The sequence below is a fragment of the Centroberyx affinis genome, unplaced genomic scaffold (genome assembly GCF_046629955.1).
Source record: "Centroberyx affinis isolate AG114_WGS23_722 - 3 ecotype Tasmania unplaced genomic scaffold, CSIRO-AGI_Caff_v1 ptg005659l_1, whole genome shotgun sequence".
In the NCBI taxonomy this organism is placed as follows: domain Eukaryota; kingdom Metazoa; phylum Chordata; class Actinopteri; order Beryciformes; family Berycidae; genus Centroberyx; species Centroberyx affinis.
Window position 1 is genome coordinate 1 of NW_027282852.1, and position 10,000 is coordinate 10,000.

Consider the following 10,000-nt stretch of genomic DNA (forward strand, 5'->3'; position numbering starts at 1 on the left):
TTTCTGATCCTGATTCTGATTCATAATTGGAAAGATTGGGAAAAAGCCTGCTGTGTTGATCAGGTTTCTCATAATGCTGTACTGGGGAACTGCCTCAGTCGACTGGGATCAGTTCAGTGTTCATGTGATCTCACTCTCACTCTCACTCTCTCTCTCTCACTCTCTCTCTCTCACTCTCACTCTCTCTCTCTCACTCTCTCTCTCTCACTCTCTCTCTCACTCTCTCTCACTCTCTCTCACTCTCTCTCACTCTCTCTCTCACTCTCTCTCACTCTCTCTCACTCTCTCTCACTCTCTCTCACTCTCTCTCACTCTCTCTCACTCTCTCTCTCACTCTCTCTCTCACTCTCTCTCACTCTCTCTCACCGGTGCTGCACTCGGGCCCGGCCCAGCCTCCAGGCAGGTCTTGTTGCCGTTGTGGTCGCACTCGTAATGTCCGAAGAAGTCGTCCTCGGGCGGCAGAACTTGTTGCAGCCGAAGCCGTAGTAGTGCTCGTCACAGCCGACCCGCACCTGTACTGGAACTGAGCCACCGGCCCGTTGTGCTTCAGGCTGCGCCACTGCCGGCCGGGGTTGATCATCCCGGACTGACGGCTTTCTCGATCACCGCCCCGCCGACGCCTGGCGGCACAACACAGACGCACCGGGGTTAGTCTTTACACAGAGAAGACGCTCAGGTGGAGTGAAAGAAAGAACAAAACATGGGAAGCAGAAGGGAAAAACATAACTGTGTGCAGGTGACATGAACAAAAACACAGCGGTTGTGTTAAATCATATCTAAAAAGGAGAACACCAGTGTCATTTGGAGTTCTAGCCCAGTGGTTCTTAACATGGGGTCCGGGACCACCAGAGGTCCTTCAGGGGGTTCCAGGGGGTCCCCAGCAAATTGATCAATTGTTAAACTTCATTATCTAATTCACTACAAGTTAACACAGTTAGAGAATGTAGAAGAATGATTACTTTGATCTAGTTTCTCTGTTATCTCTCTGCCTGCAATACAGACAGTCATGGGATTCTGGAAAATCATCTCTAACAATAAAAATATTCTCAGATTTGGGTCCGAGAGACAAAATCTCATCAAATGGGGTTCTGTGGCCCAAATGTGGACTAAATTAGGGTCCTTGATTTGAAAAGGTTGAGAGAATCAATGTTCTAGCCCATTTACTATATGTAATTCGATTTTTTAACATTCACTCATTTTTCGTTGTTTTGAAAATACAAACTTTACAGTGTCAAACCAAGCTTGAACTGCTAACAGAGAGAAGGAAGAAGGAGAGAGCTCTCACTCTGCCTCTACTTCCAAGAACCGCAAACGCACCAGTGTCTGCTCTCAATGTATTGGTGCTAATGGAAAAGTTTAGGAGACGTGACGCTCTGTCGCAGATGTCTTCTGTCCAAACCATCGTAGACACAAACCCAAAGTATTATCATCCAGAGCGATGAGGGCTTTTTGTTACAGGTGTGTACCAGCTTGGTTGCTATGGTAACGGCAGTGTTGTGAGCAGGAGGAGAGGAGGAGCGGAGGAGAGGAGGAGCGGGCTGCTTTCATGCTATTGGACTGATCTATCTTCTAAAACGTAGATTTTGGTGAGTTATTCATGTCCAAAAGCAGAAGCTGTGCTCAAGACTGAATTAGGTGCTACCACCATATGTAGAATGAAGCAGGTATCTCCATGCTGATCAATTAAATATTTTTCAATGGTAATAATGAGTGTGAGTCATCTTTTAGCATGTGAAGCCTTTGTTTTTCAAGAGTTCTTCATGTTCCCTGTTGTTGCCTGGAACCTGATGATCAGAGCTGCTGCTGGCCGAGTGAAGAGTGAAGAAGACAAACAGAAAGTGCGCTACCGGTTTATTTACCCACTCTCTGAGAGGCAGGTGGGGGGGGTTGGGGGGGGGGGGGGGGGTGATGTTAGGACAGTGTTAGTGAGTAGCAGCCGAGAGGGAGGCTGGCTGGCTGTAGTAATATTCCAGAGCGTTTGAGAATGCTGAGCTGCTCTGTGGTATTTCACCGGAGGGTTGGAAAGTGTGGTCGGGCTGAGGTGACACGCCGCTCGGGCCCAGACCGCCGGCCGAAAAACACCGAGGGGGTCTGGGCCAAAAACACGCAGAGTGGATCCAGAACCCGGAACAGATAACACCGCCGGCCTGGAAGCAAACTGTGACGCTTCACATGCAACGGAAAAAAAAAAAAATGGGTGCTAGAAATGTCACTGAGGTAGCAGATTTGAAAGATAGCTAACCTCAAAAGAAGCTGGATCCGTTCCTTCCAACAGATTTGACCAAATATTCAAATCTGGCACTTCAGCGCTGAATACCGCCCGGACCGTCAGCTCAACACCTGCCTGAGAGCCCGGCTGAGATCCATGCCTGCAGCTGGAGATGTTAGCTGTGAGGCTCTGCTAGCATTAGCCTGGCAGAGCCCTAGCAACAGACAAATGAAGGTGTTCATTACTGGCCCCGAGCCTGGGGCACTTAGCTTGTTGACGCTAAGTTGAGAGGGTCAATATTTGTCCTTTTCCTCATTTGGTCTCCAGGCTCACTGCTCTGCTAGCTGGGTTTGTCTGAACAGACCTGAATCTGACACAAACCTTTAGCATTTTAGCTTAACTGGCAAGAGAGCGCATTTCTGCTTCATGTTTGGAGTAAAACAAATAAGGGGGGTTGCAAGGGGGCTAGTAGGTGTATCTTGTTTGTTTTCTTTATGTATTGTGTTTGTTTGTCATCGAGGACCACTTTGGAAATAAGTGTTTTTAGTCATGCCTTTTAAGTGCTATCCTCTGGGATTTGGTGTCAGGATACTCTTTTGAGTTGCTGTGCTTTTAAATTCCCAATAAAATCAAAATCAAATCAAATCAAAACAAAACCTGGATGAACTACCCCCCCCGCCCCAATTCCCCGGGCTGAAGCACACCTGGGCCGCGGTCAGCCGACTTCACACCGGGCCTATAATGGTTCCCTGTGGGACGCCAAATACAACACAGAGCCAACACTCGCTCTGACCGCCTGGCTGTCCGTCTGATAAACAGAAGCTCGGGATCGCAGGCCTCTCTCTCTCCTCCCTCTCTCCTCCCTCTCTCCTTACTCTCTCCTCTCTCTCTCCCTCTCTCTCTTTACAACCACTTGCTTTTCTGAATGGGACTCGGCCTCATCCTGAAGGTGTAAACACCGACAGGCTGATGTAGAGGCGGAGTTCAGTTCAGAGCGGGGGGGGGGGGGGGTCCAGCAACATGAGGAGTAACTTCATGATAACTTCATTTATCAGAAGTTATCTCAGTTAAAGAAGGTTTTACTCTCACTACTACTGTCTCTCCACACACAGTACACACTTCTACAATCCAATGCTAAATTAACAATAACGTAGGACTGCAGCAAAGTAAAGTACAGGAAAAGGGGGGGGGGGGGGGGTACTCACTGCCTGTGGACGAATCGTTGTTGAAGTCCAAGGCTTCCACGATCAACGTGTATGACCTCTGCAGAGAGAAGGAGAGAAAAGAGAGAGAGAGAGAGAGAGAGAGAAAAAGAGAGAGAGAAAGAGAAAGAGAAAGAGAAAGAGAGAGAGAGAAGAAATCAGGTAAGATAAACCATATCAAAACAAAAAAATCATCACTGATTGAAATAACACAATGTGATCAAAGCAACCAATATCTACTTTCCCTGAAAGACTTTTGTGCTTTTGTGTTGCGTGTAGGCTGGGCGATATGGACAAAATCAAATATCACAATATTTTTGACCAAATTTTTGATATCGATATTGTGACAATATTGTAGGGATGACTATTGGTACTTTCACAAAATATTTACACAATGAGATTTTTGATAAATAATCATCAGTAATGTGGATATAATGACTAAGTGGGTAAAGGCAAATAATAGAACAGCTAGAACAGTCTGGTAAGTTCAGAAAATGACATCACTTTACTGTAATGCAGCCTTTAAAACCAGGAAAACACACTTATGCCATATCATGATATTACGATATCCAAAATCTAAGACGATATCTAGTCTCATATCATGATATCGATATAATATCAATATATTGCCCAGCCCTAGTCCAGCATGGCCGACCTTCCAGACAGTGAGGGACAGTCTGGTTCCTCTCTGCCAGCCAGGAAGACGGAGCTAGCCAAACTAGCAAAACAACATTTGTACAAGCTAATGGAAGTGTGACAGGAGAACTGAGAGAGGCTCTGTCTCTCTGCAACACGGTCCACAGACCTGACACCGCTCAGACCGCTCAGACCGCTCAGACCTGACACCGCTCAGACCGCTCAGACCGCTCAGACCTGACACCGCTCAGACCGCTCAGACCTGACACTGCTCAGACCGCTCAGACCGCTCAGACCTGACACCGCTCAGACCGCTCAGACCTGACACCGCTCAGACCGCTCAGACCGCTCAGACCTGACACCGCTCAGACCGCTCAGACCGCTCAGACCTGACACCGCTCAGACCGCTCAGACCTGACACTGCTCAGACCGCTCAGACCGCTCAGACCTGACACCGCTCAGACCGCTCAGACCGCTCAGACCTGACACTGCTCAGACCGCTCAGACCGCTCAGACCTGACACCGCTCAGACCGCTCAGACCTGACACTGCTCAGACCGCTCAGACCGCTCAGACCTGACACCGCTCAGACCGCTCAGACCTGACACCGCTCAGACCGCTCAGACCGCTCAGACCTGACACCGCTCAGACCGCTCAGACCTGACACCGCTCAGACCGCTCAGACCTGACACCGCTCAGACCGCTCAGACCTGACACCGCTCAGACCTGACACCGCTCAGACCGCTCAGACCTGACACCGCTCAGACAGCTCAGACCTGACACCGCTCAGACCTGACACCGCTCAGACCGCTCAGACCGCGCACTGGGCCTGTCACAATCTGACTTTGTGATTTTCAACACACTGAATATTTGTTTCAGATCTTCCCAGTGAACACAGTCCACCATGAGAAAATACTCTGATGCACATCCAGCACCAACACACAGTCTGCTGCCTCCACTCCTCCCTCCACTCCCTCTCTCTTTTCCTCTTCAGCACCGCAGATGGTGTGTGTGTGTGTGTGTGTGTGTGTGTGTGTGTTTCAGACTTGACACACACACACACAATTGAAGGTTGTCGAACCCATTTTGAATATGTGAATACTAAAAGCAAGTGTACCTCAAGAATTGCTAAAATAAATGTTTGAGTAGGTCTTTCGTGTGTGTGTGTGTGTGTGTGTGTGTGTGTGTGTGTGTGTGTGTGTGTGTGTGTGTGTGTGTGTGTGTGTGTGTGTGTGTGTGTGTGTGTGCATACATGTGCCTACAGGTCTGAGTCGAGATGGGAAAGTGTGTAGGTCCATGTCACAAGGAATGTATGTGTGTGTGTGTGTGTGTGTGTGTGTGTGTGTGTGTGTGTGTGTGTGTGTGTGTGTGTGTGTGTGTGTGTGTGAGTGTGTGTGTGTGTGTGTGTGTGTGTGTGTGTGTGTGTGTGTTGGACTCCTATTATTTCGGCACCACTTTGAAACTCTTTGTCTCTCTTAAGGCCACCATCGCTCTCACCACTATCGAATAACAGACAGCCGAGAGCCAGGCAGGCTGAGGGAGGAGAGAGAGAGTGTGTGTGTGTGTGTGTGTGTGTGTGTGTGTGTGTGTGTGTGTGTGTGTGTGTCCAGTTGGCTGTGGTTTGAGGTCCCTCTACTCGTGACACTCACTCTCCAACATTCACACCAGCCGAACAGCACAACGTCAATGAAAGTCCAAAAATAAGACGGGAAGAGAAGAACAGAAGGAAATCACATAGGGACAAGTGTGTGTGTGTGTGTGTGTGTGTGTGTGTGTGTGTGTGTGTGTGTGTGTGTGTGTGTGTGTGTGTCTAAGACGCTAATGCTTAGATGCTTCGGATTTGCTCGGATTCAAGATGATGAATTGTTTTCCTGACATGTAACTTGATTTGCAGGCTGCAGATTCTCCACAGCGATTGTAAAACTGCAGAAATTCAGTTATTCAGTTATTCAGTTTTGGTTTTTCAGATTGTTTTGCAGCCCCGGCTTCAGCCTGTGTGGTCTCCTCACCGTCCCGTCCACATTTATCAAACTCTGCAGCGGTCGGCATAGATCCACAGCAGCTAGACGAACCCTCTTCCACCGACACGTGTCCTTTCTGGATGTGTCGCTCTGCAGGAAATCCTCTGCGAGTCCCCAGACAGTCCAGGTAGTTTACAGATTAGTGGTTAGCTCAGGCTGTAATTAGGACGGCTGCTGTGACACGAGGCTATGGAGAGTTTGGTGCTGCTCGTCTCGCCGCTGTGCCATAACGACCATAACGAACCACAGCGAACGCCCCCGGGGATCCATCCGTGTTTCCTGTCTGCTCAGATCCCTTTGAAGATCTACCAGGCTTTGGAAGCCGTCTTATTATTGTGTGCAGCAACACTTGCATATCACACGGATGCTCCATTTCATTTCTGGTTATTGCCTTGCCTTCTGCGTTGCATTTTGTGGCCATTTTTTTTTTACATCTGGAGTTTTCCCCTGCAGAGTAAATACCACAAGTTCAAGAGAAAACTTGACCTCAGTCACAAAGACTGGCAATCTCCTCTATCCACTGAGAATAAATCTGAACAAACCCCTCGCCCCCCCTCTCCCCCCCTCTCCCTGATTTCTCCCCGGTCCTGTCCACACAGAGCCAAGTCTCCACTGTGCCACACAGTTGTTTATCCGAACGCCACATAGCTGTCTTCAGTCAGAAGCCAGTCTAGCGTGCCATGTCATCATTTATCCAGGACTTGTGACTATAAACCCTCACAGCTCTTACACCATCCCGCCTCACTGCGTCACCTCTGGCTGAAATATCATCCGTCTGTTGGTCTGCTGCCGACTGACCAGGGCAGAAAAATAACCCATCTGCCCACCGACCACAGCGCTTGGTACCTATCAGATTTCACCAGCCACTTTGACTATTTTACCAGCCAACTAGGTTTTCAGAAGAGAGTCGGACTCCAAATAATGGCTGGTTACCTGCCAGAGTGGCTAATAGAGTTAAACTAACTTGCCAACCACAGACAAACACCCAGCAGCGTTTGTCTGGTGGCTGTTGGTAGTTTCCCATCGCTCCCCGTCCCTTTGATTGAGGAGGTGGAACCGCTTTCTCTGGCTGGAGGCTTGGTGTGGGAAAATAGTTGAAAAGCAAGCAAAAAGCAGCCAACATGTTGAGGCAAGTCCAGAGCCGAGCGAGGAGAGCGAGGAGAGCGAGGAGAGCGAGCGGCTCGGGCTGCGTTCACACTGCAGCTCACAGCTTCCACATTCTGATGTTTCCCCTCCTTACTCAGATCTGATGTTTTCTCCTAAGTGTGAACAGCAAAAAGCTGCATGGAGTCGCAGTTTTACAATTCCCATCTGGACCAAATGGGTGTGTGCTGCAAAATCAGATGCAAAGGCATGTGACCCAGATGGCGTTTTTATTTGAACACGCAAACTGGAACTTGTCAGTGCTGCCATGACCAGCAGCAGTGTTTCCCACAGAATTAGAATGTATTCATGGTGGTAGGTGGGTTGGCAATGGGGGGGTGGGGGGGTTGAATGCCTTTTTATTCTTGTTTTCTCTTATATTGTCAATATATAGGCTAATATCAATAAAGGATCGCATTACCTGGATGGCTGAAAAATTATCTAATGTACTCCATTTTAAATAGTTCCATTTGTCAAACAAATAACTGACCTGTATATATCTAAAGTACTTTGAGTCAAAGATAACAGAACTTAAAAATATAAACAGTGCTACACTGTTCTGTTTGTTGCTTGCTTTTGTCTTCAAGGTGAAGAATAGAAATGAGAAATCTGCTTTTCTGCCCCTCTGCCCTGCTGATCTCTCTGTGCTGTCAGTCTCTCCTGTATTATAGCCTTATATCTTTACATCGTTAACATCGCCACAAAGTTTTCTATGTGTGGGAAACCCTGGAGGGGCGGAGCAGAGCGAGGGGAGATCGTCCACTAGTTAATCGATCGCGGATGGCGTCGTTCTGTCGGACGGATAATAAAATAAAAAATAAAAAATGCTAAAACGGGTTGCCAAATATACTTTGGCGGCCGTTAATATACCTGGGCGGCCCGCCCAAGTAAAGTCTATGTGTGGGAAACACTGAGCAGTAAATCTTGGGTCATTCACCTGAGACAGCTGTCATCATTTTGCCAACTTGTCTAAGCAGCGTTCGCCTGGAGGACAAAGAGACACAACGATGGAGAGAAAGATGAACAGCTGACTTGACTGTATTGTATTTGTGGAGACGCTTCGATTCAGTCAAATCTCAAAGACTCTACTGCAGCTGAGAAGTGTCTGAGTCAGGTGGAGAAAGGAAGGGACAAAACAGATCTGACAGCTTTTCAACATGCTGTCAGTTCATGCTGGTATGGGATATGGGTTAAGTATTAGAAAAGATTTAAAAAATAGAAATAACTGCCTCGCGGTTGTATGCCTCCACCAATTAACTTTGTTTTATCATTGCAAGGACAGTCTTTATTTATTGAACATATATAATTAATGTGATTATTAGGTCAACTTAAAGGATTTTGGTGTCTGCAAAAGTAAGTGACAGCACTTCCACCGTTTTTGTAGAATGACCCAAGATGGTTTTCTCAGCTACAGTGGTAAGCAAAACATTATGATGTCACAGTGAAGTTGACCTTTGAACTTTTGGATATAAAATGTCATCACTTCATCCTATTAGACATTTGTGTGAAATTTCGTCATAATTAGCATATGAATTCTTGAGTTATGGCCAAAAACGTCTTTTGTGAGGTCACAGAGACCTTGACCTTTGGCCTTTGACCACCAAATTCTAATCAGTTCACCCTTGAGTCCAAGTGGACGTTTGTGGCAAATTTGAAGAAATTCCCTGAAGGCGTTCCTGAGATATCGCGTTCATGAGAATGGGACGGACAGACGGACGGACAACCTGAAAACGTAATAATAATTTAAAAAAAAAAGCAAATCAGATGCAAGCAGCAATCCAGATCTGAGTCTGAAGCCTGCAGAGTGATGCAGCCTCAGACCTGGTCCAGCAAGAGTCTCTAGAGGAAACAGGAACCTCCATACTGTTCACCTGATGTTCCCCAAACCCTGTGATGTCACCGCCGTGAACTCTGATGTTTCTGTTGGTCATTCATCTGACAGGACGAGCGCAACAGTAAAAATAAGCTGCAATTCCTTGATCAGTGGTTATTGGTCTCCAACAAAATAGTTTAATTTCATTATAATTTAATTTACTAGAAATGAACCCAACACGCTCTCACCACTATCTTCCCATAATACAGTGTAGATAGTTAAACAGTCAAATACAAAATCAATATAACAAAATCAATATCAGTAACAAAAATGTTTTCATATGGGTCCCTGGGACTAAATCTTATCAAATGGGGTCCGTGGCCTAAAGTGTTTCTATTTGTGTGTCTGTGACATGAAAACCATACGACAACCTGTCTCAGATGGGTGGTTCTCAACCTGGGGGTCGGGATCCCCCAGGTGGTCGTGAGAAGATATTTCTACTATACAAATTTATTATCATGTCTATTCTTTTCCGACTTTTTTCCTGAATATTTCTCAGCCTCCAGGCCTCCTCTGATACAAGTGAAACAACCTGAAATGGGAAAATCTCTCTTCTTTGGTTCTTTGGTTGAACTGCTGAGCGCCACATCCAGCCTGAAGGCTTAAGGATCACAAGTCAAAAAGGTTGAGAACCCCTTAGATCACTAACTTCACAAGTGACTGACAGTAAGGTAACAGTAAGGTTGTCAGTTTGATTCAACAGCTTTAAAACACATTAAGCATAAATCAGATGATGGATGCTAACGAGAGCGGGTCGCAGAGACGAACCCGGCAGCAGACTGGGATTTACGGTCCAATCAGGACTGATGCCAGGATGTCCCGTATGTTTACAAGCTCTCCAAACCATTATGGGACTCTGGTCTTCAGAAATGTCCATGTTTGGTGGAGAGGGAAAACCAGCGGACCGCATCTGGTTC

The 10,000-nt window shown here is 47.0% G+C and overlaps 1 protein-coding gene across 1 annotated transcript in view; it reads right to left on the bottom strand.

Annotated features, from left to right (window-relative positions):
* Nucleotides 1-576: 576 nt before the first annotated feature.
* LOC139667599 (protein jagged-1a-like) overlaps nucleotides 577-10,000 on the bottom strand; it is an 18,335-nt gene continuing 8,911 nt past the window's right edge. Inside the window, exons 3-4 of the mRNA XM_071547090.1 lie at nucleotides 3,415-3,472; nucleotides 577-620 (exon numbers count right to left, since the gene is read on the bottom strand). Coding sequence (XP_071403191.1) covers nucleotides 577-620; nucleotides 3,415-3,472 — 102 coding nt within the window. The remainder of the gene's footprint in view (nucleotides 621-3,414; nucleotides 3,473-10,000) is intronic.